We start from the raw sequence: 17,725 nt of genomic DNA on the forward strand, positions 1-17,725 counted from the left end.
AAAACGGAAAATGTGTCGCTTGGTACGCGCTTACCTTCACTTGGTCTCCAGCTCGCTGAATTCTGTGTGACATCAAATGACCAGGGATATAATGAGCCATGCATCTGTCTGACACCATATCGCCGGGATTATCACAAACCGTGCACCTGTGTGACATCACATGACCAGGGATATAATGAGCTGTGCAGCTGTGTGACATCACATGACCGTTGACCTGTGTTTTTCCACAGGAAGTAAAGATAGAAGCTTCCTATAGAATAACAGCAGTGAGAGATCCAGAGAACAGTGAGGAATTAATAACGAAGTTATATTTGAAAATTGTACAACTTTTCATTACACAAAGAATATCGATTATTTTCTGGAATTTTCTGAAAGTGAACAACCTTTTTATTGGTTTATTGGTGTTGGTTACTAATGTTCTTCCGTTTCAAAAAAACTTTTTTTCTATTAAAAAATATCTCATCTTACTTCATGTAGACCTTGTGGACGAACCGGTCATCTCAGATCCTGGGGCAGTGATTGCTGGTGTGGAGAAGACATTGACCTGCTCTCCTCCTCGGAACTGTCCTGCTACATCCTTAACTTTCCATTGGAAGAAGAGTAAAGTTCCTGATATCTGGAGGGAGAATTCATCTAATATAACATTTACCCCATCGCTAGATGATAACAAGACAACAATTACATGTGAGATGTCAAAGTACTCATGGAGGACAACAAAAAAATCCATTCCTCTTGTAGTCTACAGTAAGTACAGTATTACTCTTAGAGAAATCCGTCTTCAGGATAAGGTACCAAAATATTCTTTGGAAGGCCCTCAGATATCCGTAAAATGCTTATCAAATACCAAATACCCCCACAAGTAAAGAGTGTTGGGCTACTTTATTGTGATTTTAGACCTACCCTTTCTGTTTCCCAGTGATTCCTCATTTTAGTGAAAATGGCCCAGATTTATTAACCCTATTCACCAGTATTCTGGCGTAGATTACACACAAATACATCTTCAAAATGTATTTATGGAGCTTGGAGCAGCAGCCGAGGCCCCGATGACAACAGCAGCCAAGGCTCCAATGACACTTTTACAGTGTGCTGGTGGCAATAGGTGTTCATAAAAGGCAGCAAGTTCATAATATACTGCAATAAAGATGTGTCGCAGTATATTGGAAAAGTGATCAGAGTAAAAATGTAAAAATTGTGTCACAACATTCCTGATTTATTAAAATTCGTCAAAGGACATCTACTATCAGATTTACTGATGGTAGATTATCCTCACTTACGTGCTCTTCCCCTTGCCTGGAATGGCTGGATTCTTCCGAAAATAACTTTATACAAATCGGCAAATGAGCCAGAGGCACCCCCCCTTACGTTATTGCAGAGCTTTCTGGCTCTGCTGTGTTCTAATATATGCACACCCCCTTCTTTTAATGAAGACTGATAACTCCTGTCCAACAGATGACACCAGCACTCTGCAAGGGGGTAGGTTGATATGCATGTGTTCTACTGGGCTGTGGACTGGAGCACTCTGTGAAGAGGTAAAGGAGAAGGGAAGAACTGCCATTCCTGGAAGGAGAGAACTCCACAGACAGGGAAGAAGGAGGAGGAACTGTGAGCCCATGTAGCCTGGTCCCGCCCTACTACTGAAGACTTCAGCCAAATGGGAGGAACCAGACTACATTAAAAGAAGGGGGCATGCACATATTAAAGGATGTCAGAGCCAAGAGGCGCTCTAGTGTGATAAGCCGGAGCGCCACAGGCTAATTTGCATATTTTTATAATGTAATTTTCAGAAGAATCCAGCAATTCCAGAACATGAAAGGAATTAATCCATCCCCTGGGAAACATGCAAGTGAGGACATTCTACCATTATTAGGGCTCATTCAGACGGCCGTCTATGGGGATGTATATGCGGCCGCAAATTTGCGGCCGCACATACGTCCCTATAGCCAGCAATGGCGCCGCGGTGGTGGTACCATTCAGCGCCGCACACTTGGAAAACATAGAGCACGCTGAATCTTTTTCCAAGTGTGCGGCCGTGAGTCGCTGTTCTCTGTGGAGGCAGGAGGGGCCACCTCCTCCTCCTCTCCATCACACGGCGGGGTAGATGTCCTTTAATTATTATCCCATGCAGTGAACCCTGTAATTGAAAAAACCCATCCAAATACAGTTCCCAAAATGGCCTAAATGAAAATGGAAAACTGGTCTAACAGAATATTAGACCTTACACAGATCTGTACAGCAAAGTAAAGAGTTCAAGTTTTACAAATAATTTTGTTTTGCAAATCTTTTCAAGTAATTAAAACATTGGGGGTCATTTACTAAGCGCCCGATTCGCATTTTCCCGACGTGTTACCCGAATATTTCCGATTTGTGCCGATTTCCCCTGAATTGCCCAGGGTTTTTGGTGCACGCGATTAGATTGTGGCGCATCGGCGCCGGCATGCACGCGACGGAAATCGGGGGGCCTGGCCAAACGAAAACCCGACGTATTCCGAAAAACTGCCGCATTTAAAAACGAAAAATGTGTCGCTTGGGACGCGCTTACCTTCACTTGGTCCAGCTCGGTGAATTTCAGGGCATTCGGATGCTTTTCAGATCCACCTGGTGGACGGCGGAGGAACTACCTTAGTGAATCCTGGCCGGACCCGAATCCACCACAGAGAAGGCGCCACTGGATCGCGAATGGGCCGGGTAAGTAAATCTGCCCCAGTGAGTTAACTATATAGATTAGGTACCTCCATGACTGTACTGATCCAAAGAATAAAGAGGAGGTATCATATGGACCACACGGTGAAAGCCATTAATACAAATGGTGGTGACAATGATGGATCGGTATTGTTCAGATGAGAAATTATATTCTTAACCAATGTTCACCTCTGGTAAGGGAGGGTTCATCTGTGTGTATGGAATGAAATGGGAATAGAGAGCAAGTTAAATGTATTTTTTAGATCTCAATCTTATGCCAATGTTTATCCTATATGTTATGTGTGTTCCAGGTCCTCCCGTTATCACTATCACATGGCAGATCACTGGTAAGGTCATACTTATGGTATAAGTTGTTGCTGTATTTCTTGTGTGGTAAGAGAACTAATTGAACTATAATAATAAATTACAAAAATAATAATAATAATAATAATAATATAAATCCCACATTGTTCGTCAGTAAATGCTCGGGATTGAGTTAAAGCTTCGGTTCCATGTTAAATGGTCAGTGACATTGACCTTTTTGTAGTGCAATCTATTGATGAGCTGAAAACATTGGGAAAAATGTATCGGCAATATTTTCTTGTTCAAGGTACAAATATCCCATTACTGCAATGAAATCATTTGGTCGTCCAAGTGAAATGATGCTGCACACGTGCTACAGACTAGTATGGGCTGCAGCGGGAATGTCCTGTCGAGGTGCTGTATGGTGACCTTCTCTAATTGTGATTGCCATCTCTATGGGAGAACTCAGCTGGGATCGGAGGATTTGACCTCCTCCATCTGTTTTCCATTATTCTTTACTTTTCTGCCACACATGAATATAGATGTATATAGCAAAGTGTGTGTGTGTGTGTGGGGGGGGGGGTTCTCTTCTTTGAGAGTTTTCAAAGAATTCTCTCCAGAACTACAGAGAGGTATATGGCCAACATCTTCATAAGCCAGTGATCTAAGTATAGGCCAATTCAGACAGATGCCAAATACCTTTCTTGGATTGGTGCAGTGGGGTGAACACGCACCTGGGTCAATCTATTCTGGAGGCCTTGGATTAAGAGATACGCAGAACTCTCAACGGGAGCACAGTAATTGGGTCATGTTCGGTCTCAAAAGACCCTGCTGGGTCAGATGACACTGGAGTGATCGTTCTCTTATTAAGAAATTAGAATTCATCCAAAGTCCTGGATCTGGACAGATAGGAGGTGTTCTAGGGGTGGGAGGGCTTTGTCTACACCACCAATAAAAGCACATGAGCCCCTTTTGGTCATCATTCTTTTCTGAGGGATTATTATGACATGTGATTGAAGGAGGAGGAAGAATCTACAAGTGCCGGCCATCGACACACTTCTTGTACTCTTGTAATCTGCATGTGGTCAACTGTACATATACTCCCTTTTGTGTGTTGTTTTTTTTTTCTAATGTGTCCTTAAAGGGAACCTGTCATTAGCAAATGATCTAATAAATCCCTACAAGAATATTTTTAAGCAGTGCAACACCTTCTAGTTATTTTTTTTTCATGACACAGTGCGGTGGCATCATCCAGAAAATCAACTTTGAAGTGAGCTGTAAATTGGTTGTGTAAAGTCAAGGAGGAGGAGAGTTTAACACTGAAGTCAAGGTGGGGATCTGTGAAAGTCTCCTCCTCTGTGACTTACATCATGCATCGGACTTCAGGAGTTCTGTTAGTGATGTCTCTGGATGCAGAACCATCAATTACAATGCAGGGGCTTTCTGAGGAAGAGAGAGCTTGACTTCAGTGTTAAAATCTCTGCCTCGCTGACTCTATGCAACCAATTTACATCTCATTTCAAAGTAAATTATCTTGATGATTCCACCACACTGGGTCATGAAAGCAACATGATCTGGAAGGCGTTCAGCTGTTTGGCAACATACCGGTAGTGGTTTATTAGGTCAATTTCTGCTGACAGGTTCCCTTTAAGATAATTAAATATGAATGTAACCCACATTGTTCTTTTATCTCTATGCACAAATCCCCATGTCCAAGTCTCCATTTTATATATATTTATATATGTATATATACAATATATAATAAGTCATGGTTATAATTCCCCACTTACAGGATAGGGTTAAGGGGTTTACTGTATCTGCCTCTTAAATTTCAAGAATTTAGCTATGCGGGAACATGGTCAATCATGGAACACCCCTGATTTTAAGCCCAGCCACCCCAAGTTTGGGATGAGGTAAGAGGTAGTGAGATAGCGAGATGATTGGAGGCGTTGCCACGGTTATGATGGTTTTCCTAAAATCAACTAAAAAATGGTCTTTACTGAACAGAGGGGTAGGCAACATTAGCACATGAACCTCATCCTCTGGGAGTAAAAAACGCACTGGATTTAAATTAGTGATTCCAGGGAATTTCCTTTGTCAGTCTTGGAAAATCCATCTTCACTGGAAGGCTGCCCAAATCATTTTTGCTGAGTTTCCACATCCAAATAATTCTAACTGTTCCATAGTAAGTTTATTTAGTATTTTATCTTGTTTTATTTTCATAACTGTTTATGTATATACAGGAAGTCCCCGGGTTACAAACAAGATAGGGGCTATAAGTTTGTTCTTAAGTTGAATTTGTATGTAAGTTGGAACTATATACTTTTAGAGATGATCATTGTAGTCTAAGGCTAAAGTGCAGTAACTTACCAACATCCAGAGGTCCGTTGGTAACTAGGGGTCGTCTGTAAGTCGGGTGTTCTTGAGTAGGGGACCACCTGTACTGTGTGTATATTTTGTATACCCATTTTTTATCTGCAAAGATAGCGGGTCCCGCACACAGGCCTGTATGTGGTTCGTCTCACACTCGAGCGCACTCTTCATACACCCCAGGACATGTCACATACATGAATGTCGCATACGTGGTTTTTTTTATGCATCTACTCTAGTGTCCCTCTGAAGAATCCATCTTATTGTAAAAATGTGCCAGGGAGGGCAGATGTGGGGTGTCTGTTAGGCTTCATTATGAGGTGCTGCCCTTGTATGGGTGGGAGTCATTACATGGGGGTTAGGGACAGTAAGTTGTTATATCCATTAAAATACTCTTCCATGGCTTCAGTACTACCAGCATAATATTGGTGCCCACAAACCAGACAAAACAAGCGGATCTGATAAGGAAAAAACTTCTTTTTTTCTCTCCGTATTTTCTGGCTGGTGGTCGCTATTCTAATCAGACCTGTTGCTGATTGGTTTGAATAGTTTATTATTTGGTGTATTTTCTTTTGAGCCTTGTGTTTTATGTGGTGTATGTGTATCTATATAGGTACTTTATAATGGATACTTAATAAAGATCATGTTTCAGCTTTTATATATAATTTCTGGTGTTCTGCCCTTCTTTTATCTGACAGATGCATATTTTATGTCTGCACTGCACACTTGTGTATTCAATTTTAAAACTTAATTAGTCTCTGCTTGTAGTCTTAATTAATTTGCGCTTCTGAAGAGATTTACATTACCAAGTTTCTTATAGACTCAAAAGTGGGTTTCATCACAGCTTTGCTTTCCTCTTTCTCCAGGAAAAAAAAATAAAAAAAAAATAATTAAACTAGACCCAATCAGAGTGGACGAAGGTGAATCCCTGATATTAAAGTGTTCAGTAGAAAGTGACCTGAAACTGAATGTGACCTGGACAGATGGGAAGAATAATGTTCTCCAGCACGGGATTGTGAAAGAGCTAGAACTGAGACTGGACAACATCACGATATACCAGACCGATGTCTACACCTGCTCAGCGCTGACCGACTATGTGATAAGTACTGCGAGTATCAGTGTAATTGTGCCATGTGAGTGTCCTCAGGCGTCAGTAAATAACATTTACCTAAAAAATTAAATTACGGATAATAGAAATAATTATACTTATTAGTATTAGCAAATCTATTTGTTGATTCGAAACAAATCAAATCTGAATCAAATCTGAATATTTTCTGATTCGCTTTGGGTAAATCTGATATTTACATTAATAATTGAAGACAAACAGTCTAAAAATGTCCATTGATTTCATTAGACCTTGGGTTCTTTTTGCACCATTTCCGTTAACTGAACATGAAAAAAAAAATATTTTAAAAAATGAACGAAAAGACATTTAAATAAAATACTTGTGTTTATACAGGACTAGGAGGAGTTTTCTACCAATTTCTAGGACGCTTCAAGCAACACTGCTTTAGACCGATTCTATTTGTCCCAAATCTAATATTACAAATATTTGGCGAATATTCTGCAAATTAGAATCTTGAATATTTTGCCCATTTCTAATTACTGACGTTAAGACAAGTAACTGTACAATTTTTTTTACAGACCCACCTAGAAATATGGAAATTTCTATTTCATCTAAAGGTAAGTAAACATATTTTAAGACATATTCCATCCTAAATCCTTCCCACCATTTGACGTAATAGTCAGTCACTGGAGGCAGGGACTTCCGGCAATATGACGCGCTACTACATCCAGGTTCTGACACAACCCTAGAACCACCAGAAGCTGCGGGTGTCAGCTGCATCTTACAGCTGACACCCACCTAACGCAATCAGATATTTAACATTTAATAATGTTTTCTTTAATAAAAATAATTAATTAAATAAAGAAATAGCCCCCTAAACACCAATATCCCCAATACATATTCTAATAAAGTACAAAAACCACAACCCCCCTCCCCCCCCCCCCCCACACTTTTGGTATGGTTGTGCCTGTAACAATCTGTACAGTAAATCAAAAATATTAATAGACCTACTTAGTGAACACAAAAATATTCCGAAAAATGATCCAAAAAAGTTTTGTGCACCAAATTGGTACCACTGAAAAACACAACTCAACACGTAAAACAAATAAATCCTAAACCAGCTCTGTCAACCAGAACTATTTTAAAGGTTTTATTTTTCGAAAAGATGACGAGAAGAAAAAAGATGAGATTTTCTCTATATTAGTTTTTCTTCAGTAAAATTGTAAAAATATATGAATATTTAAATGACATGTCACTGTAATCATAGTAATCTATTGCATAAAGACATATTATTTTTATGATACAGTGAACTCCCCCCCCCAAAAAAAAAAATGCAAAAAAAACAAAACCAGAATTGACAATTCTCTTTTCCTCCATACATTCAAGAGTTAATAAAATCTCATCAATAAGCTATTGACCCACTAAAATGAAGCATTTGTAAAGTGCATTTAATCTCCCAGAAAATAAGCCCTTATGTGTCCAAATTGCCAAAAAAATAAAGATTGTGCGACCTTTACAAACTGACAAAGCAAATTGGTTTTGATTGGCGCAACTTCCCTTTGATGCCCTGGCGTGTGCCCATACAGCAGTCACCACCACACATGGGGGATTGTTATATTTGGGAGAAATTGGGTATCAAACTTTGTGGAGCGTTTTGGTATTTTATCAACTATGTATGAACATTTTTTGAAAAATACATTCAGTTAGCCAAAAAAAAATTGAAATGTCAAAATTGCAACTGATTTTGGTTTAACCCTTGTAAAACAACGGAAAGTTCGAACGGTGTAATTTATGGAGTTTTACTATAATTTAGGCCTGTCAAAGTGACTTGAAATGATATATGATTTTGTGTTTTTAAGGAAATGTGAAAAATCGCAGTTAAAGTTCTAAGCCTCATCCTACAAAAATGAGAGGATGCATAAAAAAAAAAAACGCATCAACCTAAAGCAGATTCGGTAAATGTTAGTTATCAAGTTATTGTGCTGTTATGACTATGTGTCATAAAAGTAGAAAGTTTTTCCAAATATCTTTTTTTTCATAAATAAGCGCCAAAAATATCACCCAAATTTTTCAACTAACACGAAGGACAATGGGGGGGGGGGGATTTACCAATTCTGTCGCAACCAAGACAGTCAGCATCTGAGATCAGTCTCCGGAAAGCGTAGCCCGATGTATTAAAGTAGCACTGTAAGTAATTAATGTGCAGACGGAACTACATAAAAATGCCGGCACATGAGAAGTGTGCCAAAATATTACATCGGCCGCGTCTGTTTTATTTAAAATTTTATTTTAACGTATTTTAAATGATCGGAACACTAAAACGTAAACCGTCTCACAACCCTCTGGATATGTTGAAAGGTTCCAAAGTTATAACCACTTAGAGTGACACAGGGCAGAGTTTTTAAAAAATTGGCCGTGTCAGGAATGTGAAAAGTGGGTTCGGTGGCAAGGGGTTAAATGATGGAACCTAATCACGTGCTCCTGATGTTTTTGTAATTTTCGGAACTGGTATCTTAAAGTGGAGTTACATATCGGGGGAAAAATATCATGAGGGGAAATTTTGAAGTCAAATTTGGTGAAATGTATCAAATTGCATATAATCTAATGCATATTTTACAAATTTTAAAAAAGTCTCTTCCGAAATGTAACTCCAATTTATGAATTGGAATGGGATTTGCAAAAATTTTTATGCCTTTTAATAAAAGTTGCTTTGCTGTAAATAGGATAACTATCCCCATTTTTCGACCCACTTTTAAGAGGTGAAGGGAGTAGTCTCCATGTGGAAAGCATAAAAATCTGATTTGTCAGTGGATCTCCTTCTAGAAAGATCGAGTGCATTGAGCCGAATTCCAATACCTCACAGGACATCTGGTCAGTTGTGGCAATGTTTGATGAAGCAGACATGTTTTCCTCATCCTTGACAACACTTCTACATTGCTCTTTGTCCGCAGATCTTCCAGCAAGTCATCACGTGAATATTAGTGAAACTGAAACATTGACCCTGGTCTGCAGAGCGGAGGGGAACCCATTGGTCAACGTCATCTGGGTAAAGGGGGAAACTGACGTAGAGGCCCCTAAAGCAAGTAACATAGGATCCCCGGCAATGATAAACGTGACATTCTCCGAGGCTGACGTCTACCGATGCTTTGCATGGAATGTAAATGGATTCAAAGAAAAACGGATTCATGTTGACAAAATAAAAGGTAAAATAAATGATATTTATGATACAGGAAACAAAACATTCGTGACTTTCCGAAAAACTTATAAAAGGGGACTAAGTTAAAAATGTGCTGTATATATCCATAATGATTGGGTGATCTAGTGATTCCAGTCCGACACTGTATAAGGAGCTTGTACTGGAAATTGGAGTGGCTATGACATGTAAAAAAAAAACACACGGTCAGGTTGAAAATTACATTTTTAGGACGTAATAATAAGGCATCGGGGAATATTAACAGTGAAAAAAGAACCGACAATATAAACAAGAAGATGTAATCAGTGTGGCAAACAGATAACATAGTGGTGGTCCTAAATGGCATAGAATTGCTTAAACCATACTATGTCTTAAAACAAGTATTGTGTAAAATTACAAAGAGGAGAAAAGTCAGAAAGAAGGTGAAGCAAAAGGAAGAAAGGGAAGGAGCGGGGAGAAAATGGGGTAGGTAGACATCTTCAAGGTGTGTAGCAGTCATTATGAGGAAGCCTCAAGGAAATAGGGGCACACAGGGGGACCTAGACCCCATCTATGGGAATGGTTCTATTCATGTTAAGCCACTGTGGTAGGCCGTCTACTTCCCTATAGGTAGACCAAGTTGACCAAGTACGAACCAATTTGTCAAAGTGGTTAGCATCGTGAGCCATAAGTATCTCCATCCTCATCAGGTAACCTATTCTGTTGGGAAGCGTAAAGAGGTAGATTTCTAATGGAAAGTTCCCGCTGCTATCAAAAAATTATTAAAGGGGGGGTTTTTTTCGAGGGAAGGCGATGAACCTGGCATCTTATATAGAAGATAGGCAATGTGGAAGCCCAACAAGGAGGAATAGAGGATAAAGATTAAGTTTCTTAAGAGCAAGATTTCTGGGCAAGTCCACCATTTATGGAGAAGGGAGACAATTTTCGTGTTACACAGCCAGTAGGTCTCTGACACTGATAGGTATGCTTTGTGAAGGATTTAGGGTATCAGTACCAGTGGGACAGAATTTTGAGTGAGTAAGCAGAAGTACTTTTTGCCAGTCATCTTCTGAATACTGTTTTCCAATTTCCGATTCTCAAGGAAGCACAAACAACAAACTTGAGGTAGCGGATGAGGGTATGAGGAATGTAGTCTTGGTAGTGAGAAGAAGAGTTGGAGGCATGGGTTCTTAAAGGTAAGACTCAAAGTCCTTAGCAGAACAACCGAGTGGAGACTAATCTCCAAGAGAGTCGAGGAAAGATCACAACTGAGAGAAAAGTTAGGGCTTTCCTCTAATGCTGCAAACACAGATCTTGAAAAGTGTGAGAAAATTAGAAAATCTATTAGATACTTTTTGACTAGTTAACCTCTGTTCAGAGATTTTGAGAGAGGCAAATACATCAATGGACTGAGAGAAGTAGGACAATCAAAATCAAATTAGCCTTTCTGAACGAGCTGTTAGAAGGTTTGAGAGTTATGGCTACATGGGGAGATGTACACATGACAAAGGTCTCTAGATGTCACAGACAGGCCACTAGGCCACTAATAGAATTGTTCAACAGTTTTGTTGTCCACCAACTAGACATAAGCGGCCCCTGTCTTACTCCGTTCTTCCACCAACTTGGCCATTTTAACTGGTCACCATCACTTTTGTTTGCAGTGGTGTTTCTGTAACTTCTATTGTCTAGGAGCGTATATATATTTTTAGTGATGAATCCAAGTTTTGTAAAGGATCCGGCAATGGTGGGATCTGAGTATGGTAGCTTCACGTTTGTCATTGTTGTCTAGCGACACACCGACCCCACTGCCGATGTGAAGCCATTACTAACAGTAGGTCAAACCTAGTAGTGATAACAGGGTCATTAATATTGATATTGATATGATATTTGTAGGACATTCTATGACCCCACGTTTCTCCTCCCCGTGGGTTTCAGATGCAGGGTAATGCTCAGCTACACAGGAATGTCTCTGTCCGATCATAACGCTTCTCTGGTGTCCAGTCACCAGGTTTCTTATCGATCTAGCACTTAAGGGTCCAGCTGAGTTCATATCAACCTATAAGTGTGCAGAGGCCACAGGCTCAGCTGTCACCTGTGGGCCCCCCCACCTCGGGGCCCCTTGAACACAATCACACAACCCCCCCCCCCTACCGAATAAACGTCTTATTTCTGGCTAATATTGTTATTTCTGTAGTTTATCCTCATTACAGTTTCTGTAGTTTATCCTCATTACAGTCACTTCCTCTTGGTGTGCGATTTTATATAAGTGAATAATTGTTCCTCAAAAGAAATAAACAGCAAATGTCTTAAATCTAAAATAAAGTGAAAAGCAGGAACCAGATACTCAAAACATCAGATAAGGAACCACTAATCCTAAAAGTAATGGGTGAAACAACCTGATCAGCACCAGAATGTGGAAGTATGGAGATAGACTGCTACAAAATGGTGAAACTTCGATTCTGCTTTTTGAAAAGTGACGCAGCCGCACTCCCCTGCAGGCAATACCTGGTACTGCAGCTTATTCTTCTTCAAGACGATTACTGTGGGCTGCAGTCACACCCATGGGCTCTCACCTGCCGGCCATGAGAATATCTCAGGCTACTACTTATATGTTTTTGAGTATCAAGTCTTGCACAGTTTGCAGATGACATTATTTGATCTATTTCTCTTCCTCCTCAGATTATCCAGTGAAAATTGCGGAGCAGACAGCTGGCGGTATGGATTACTCATCATTCATTTTTAATCCTGTTTGTATCAGTTATCACTTCTTTTTCTAGAATATTCTCCCTTTTTTAATCTCTTCACCTTTTGTCCTCCTTCTTATATCTTCTTACTATCATCTCTTTTATCCCTTTCATTTCCTATTTCTATCCCTCCTCTATCCTTCTCTTCATCTTTCTCCTCCACATTCTCCATAGTTTTCTCTTCCTTCTTCTTTCTTTTCTCCTCCGTTTACTCCGTCTATTATTTTTTCTTGTCTCACTTCTTTTTTTAGTCTCCTCCTCTCTTTATTCCTTCACCCACCACTCTCCCTTCTCTTTCTCTTTCTCTTTCTCCTCTCTCACTTTTCTTCTTTCTTTTCATTTTTCTTCTTCCAGTCATTTTCCTCCTATTTCTCCTAATGTCTCTACTTCCTCTTTTCTTTTACAAAGTTTTCTTATTATATTTCTACTTTCTCTTCTTTTTTTCCTCGTCCTTCTTATCTTTCTACTTCCCTACTATTTCCTCCTCCTTTTCCTCCTTATTTTTCTACTTCCTCTCCCTCTTTTCATTGTTACTTTTCCTTATCCTTCTATAATCTCTTATTCTTTTCCTCATCCTCTTCTTCCTAATCTTTCTACCAGCGCCACTTCTTTATCTCCTCCTCTTCTTCTCCGCTGTCTTTTCCTCCGTGTACTCTTTCTCTCTTGTCTTTCTCCTTCTAATTTTTATTCTTCTATTTCATACCCTCACTTCTTCCACTTCTTCTTCCACTTTCTTCTACTCTTTTTTCCTCTTTTACCTGATCAGCCCCTATCATCCAGCTATATTGATTTCTGGGAAATATGCTAATACCTTTTCCAAGATGGAACAAGAAAAAGCAAATTTGACTTTCATGAAGCCTAACCCCACATCATGTCATTAGGCTTCCTGAAAGTCATGCCTGATATTAATGGGGCTGCCTTACAAGGTAGCATAAGGGACGTGTTGGTTTTTTTTGTCCCATCTTGGAAAACTTATTTACACCTTTCCCAAAATCCCCTAGTGGAGCATCAATAGTTATAAGTCTCCACACACTTGCAAGGCGGTCGTAATTGGTAAGGTCTCCGTAATCAGAACTCTTGCCATTATTGACCATATCAGATTAATGTTTTGTACCTGGTAGATTGACTGAGAGGGATCATGTGTTGCACCATGTGACTCTACAAAGCAGGAGTCACATCATTTCCGGAATTATTTCAACTTATGTTTTGAGGTATCTATAGTCACTGATAAAGTGTATTGTGCCATCAAACCAATGGCTTTTTCTCTCTTTAACCGAAAACTTCCCTTCAACCTTTAATCCTTTTTGTCTTTCCCTTTCCCAGGTTTCACTATATCTTACCTGAATGTCCTGATCGGATTCATTTGTGGAATTGCTATCGCTGTGTTATTCATTCTGCTCTACAAACTAATTGGGAGGTAAAAAACCCACGTGCATTGTATTGCTCGGCTGTTGTCAGGTTTCATCACAAAATAAATTCCGTACAGACTTCATGTATAGATCTCTACAATGTTACTGAGACCAGGTTCAGATTCCATCTGGAGATTCCTTTAAAAGCCGTGGTCAAAGACTCGTAAAAGCAGAACTTTCTCCTATAGGAAATTAACAGGTGCTTCGACGGAAGGTCAATGGGTCTCTAACAGTATCCAAACCGTGAAGTCACAAAACATGCCCCTCCCACCACAAAATTTAGGAGGTCAGATATAGTAGCCTTATTGGATACCAGAACATACAAGTTGCTGGAAGGGTTAATATTAAATCAATTGATCTGTTATATACTTATTGTCTTTAATTGATGGTAAGTGGGTTTTTCCATTCCAACATGGGGTTTTTTCAGGTATAAAATAGTTGAACTTAATGAAATTTTATCCTTTTAATCCACCAGCTAAAGGAAGTAACAATTAACAAATTTCTTTAAAATTCTTATTACGTGCAGTACCCCACTTGACCACTGGGTGTAACCAATTTTAAAATTATATGAAATAAATAATTGAAAGGGGTTTTTTTTGGTTATTATTTTACTTCTAAATACCTGAAACATTTATATATTATTTTATCATCCAATCAATTGTTCAACTCATTTTCAGGAAAAAACACTCCAAAAACAAGGAATATATGAAAGCGGTCGAACCATCTGCCAATGGGGATCCAACAGCGGATGATATATACATGAATGTTAGTGAGCCTGAGCACAAAGATGAGGTAGGTATCAGTGACAGTAGATATGTGCTGTGTATGTATAACACATGAAACTGACATCCATGACGTTTTGGTCATGTGCACCGGTCGTCTCACTCAAGCGGAGTTTGTATTGTGCAAGCGGCTGGGCATTGAGTGAGACGACTGTGCGGCCGTTCCCGAGACCTGGGTGACAACATTGGCTCTCGGGAACTGCTGAAGACCAAGGGTTGGGACGAGATAGAAGAAGAACAGAAGGTGCACATAAGTTATTAGCCGAGGAGCACTGAGCACTAAGCAGGAGCACCAGTTGCTAATTTGCAACTTCTGAAGAAATTGCAATGTTTTATGGAGATTTGGAGAGAAGTGCCCGCCCCAGGGTGCCAACAGCTCAATGTGAGTGTGATTGGTATACTCTGGGGATCATTTACTAAGGGCCCGAATTGCTATTTTTCTTCGGGTTTCTCGAATATTATCGATTTGCGTCGTTTTCCCCTGAATTGCCCCGGGTTTTTGGCGCACGTGATCGGATTGTGGGGCATCGGCACCGGCATGCATGCATGCGACGAAAATGAAGGGGCATGGCCATCGGAAAACCCGACAAATTCGGAAAAACCGCAGTATTTTTTAAAAAAATGTGTCGCTTCACACATGCTTACCTGCACCCAGGATAGGATGGTGAACTCCGGCAGATTGGCGCAGCAGCAACACCTGGTGGACATTGGGCGCACGACCTTAGTGAATCGCCGGAAGACCCGAATCCTTGACGGAGAACGCGCCGCTAGATCGCGACAGGACCAGGTAAGTAAATGTGCCCCATTCGGTCTAAAATGTACACCACATTTTGGCGCACCCTCCATAATGGCGCACCCTCCTTTTTGGTGCACGGAGTAATTTCTATGTGACCATATGACCAGATTTCACGAGGTCACGCCCCCTTTGTTGGACAAGTCAGACACAAAATGGTCTAAAGGCCTATATATATGTGTTGGGAGGCATTGTAGACAGTTTTTAGGTGCAAATCTGGCATTTTCAGGCATAGGAACAATCATGAATTCACCCACTGTGTCTAAAGTAGCTCCCGTCCCGGTTTCCATCTTTGTGATGGGCTAGAAAATTTGTTATTAATAATAATTTATTTTTTTCCTTTTTACACAGGAAGCCACAGACAGCAATGGTCAACTGGATGCAAACGGTGTTGCACCGGATCAAGAAGAAGAATTGCACTATTCTACAATCGCGTTCACCGCTAAACCCAACAAAGTGCCGTCAAGTCAACCAGAATCGGATTATGCACAAATACAAAAGCAATAGATGAAGCCATCATCATGATCCTGTCGTTCCATTAGATTTTATAGGACTGATATATACTTATAAGGAATAAATATTATTCTCTAACCTGATAAGAGACTTTCGGTTTTGCCGGCCCAGATGGCTCATGGGATATCTCTTTCATATACTAAGAGACCAGTGCTAGAAATTATACTTTATAGCCAGGAGCCTGGAACAAATTGGGCTTTGCAGCTTCATCTCATGTCCTTGTTGGTGGCCAATAGATCCAGCTACTGTATGCACCAGGCACAGCAAGGGCATGCCCATAGTGGGGTCTGAGGCAAGGAAGACTGGCAGAGAGAAAATATACAAGAGAACTAACCATTTATATGTAAATTATGTACATAGATATCCTAAATGCATGCAGTCCCGGGTTACATACAAGATAGGGTCCATAGGCTTGTTCTTAAGTCAAATTTGTATGTAAGTCGAAGCTGTATATTTTATCACTGTACATCCCGACAAAACATTTTTTTGCCCCAGTGACAATTGGATTTTCAAAATTATTTGCTGTGATGGGAACAAGTATGAACAATAAAGCTTCATTACAGACACCTTACAGCTGATCATTGCAGCCTGGGACTAAAGTAACATCCAGAGAGGTCACTAGAGGTCACAGTGGGCAGAGGAGTCCGTCTGTAACCAGGTGTCATCTGTAAGTTGTGTGTCCTTAAGTAGGGGACAACCTGTAGATCACACAGGGCTGTTGGACAGCAAATCAACCTGCAAGTACAACGTGGTGGAGACTGTTTTGCCTACAGACAAACGTGACACAGACCAAGGCTGCGAATATCAGTAAGTTGTGTTCCACGGTTATTCCAGAGGGGACCCAGAGAACTTGCCAAAATCTAAAGGTAAACCTGGCAAATCAAGTCAGCCCTTATTGCACTTGCCGACTGGTTTGCATATACATACAAATTTGATCATTTATGCATTGCTTCATAGATTATGGTCACAAGAGTGTTTTTCTGAATCGACGAAAGGACTTTGTTGCAACATTGATGGACATTTTAAACCAGACGAATTCCCTTTAAAACTCCTACAAATATCATGACATAATAAAGGTCTCATGATTGCTTCCTAATTACTCATACATTTCAGCTGGTGTCGTGACCTTCCTATGACATTTTCTTTTTGTTTTTCATGTTTCAACACTTTTTACTAAATTGTTCAACAATTATTCAACCCGCTGTAAACAATATACAATGCATGATGTGTATCTGGCAATGAGGAGGCTCGAGGGAATAATAAACTGCCTCTGCTTTATTTTTGGGGGTCACTGATGGCAAACTTCCAGCTCCAACAGTTGCAGAGATTCTAAGGAAAAAATAAATTGATCCTGTAAACTTAATAAATTGTCCTGCAGTCATACACAAGTTATGTTATAGAGTTAAAGGGTTGTGTTGTAATAGACATTGGGGGTAATTTACTAAGGGCCCGATTCACGTTTTCCCGACGTGTTACCCGAATATTTCCGATTTACACCGATTTCCCCTGAATTGCTCCGGGATTTTGGCGCACGCGATCGGATTGGATTGTGGCACATTGGCGCTGGCATGCATGCGACGGAAATCGGGGGACATGGCCGAATGAAAACCCGAAGGATTCGGAAAAACCGCTGCATTTTTTTTAAAAACTCTGTCGCGGAGTTTGCACTTACCTTCACTCAGCCCGGCTCGGTGTATTCCAGTGCGTTCCAGGGAACTTCACTGGTGGACGCCAGAGGAACTGCCTTAATAAATTCCGACCGGACCCGAATCCAGCTGGATCGCGAATGGACCGGGCAAGTAAATCTGCCCCATTATCCCCTTCCCACAGGATGGATGGTAAATTTGTTTTTAGGGGAGGAAATCCAACATCCAAGCCCCCCAGAATCTACAAA

The 17,725-nt window shown here is 40.3% G+C and overlaps 1 protein-coding gene across 1 annotated transcript in view; it reads left to right on the plus strand.

Moving 5' to 3' along the window:
- LOC140134569 (sialic acid-binding Ig-like lectin 14) overlaps nt 1-16,936 on the plus strand; it is a 46,370-nt gene extending 29,434 nt beyond the window's left edge. The window contains exons 4-12 of the mRNA XM_072154973.1: nt 478-744; nt 2,991-3,026; nt 6,219-6,485; nt 6,997-7,035; nt 9,370-9,621; nt 12,270-12,305; nt 13,658-13,751; nt 14,421-14,535; nt 15,670-16,936. Coding sequence (XP_072011074.1) covers nt 478-744; nt 2,991-3,026; nt 6,219-6,485; nt 6,997-7,035; nt 9,370-9,621; nt 12,270-12,305; nt 13,658-13,751; nt 14,421-14,535; nt 15,670-15,825 — 1,262 coding nt within the window. The 3' untranslated portion in view covers nt 15,826-16,936. The remainder of the gene's footprint in view (nt 1-477; nt 745-2,990; nt 3,027-6,218; nt 6,486-6,996; nt 7,036-9,369; nt 9,622-12,269; nt 12,306-13,657; nt 13,752-14,420; nt 14,536-15,669) is intronic.
- Nucleotides 16,937-17,725: the final 789 nt, after the last annotated feature.

Source organism: Engystomops pustulosus, chromosome 6 (assembly GCF_040894005.1).
Source record: "Engystomops pustulosus chromosome 6, aEngPut4.maternal, whole genome shotgun sequence".
Taxonomy (NCBI): Eukaryota; Metazoa; Chordata; class Amphibia; order Anura; family Leptodactylidae; genus Engystomops; species Engystomops pustulosus.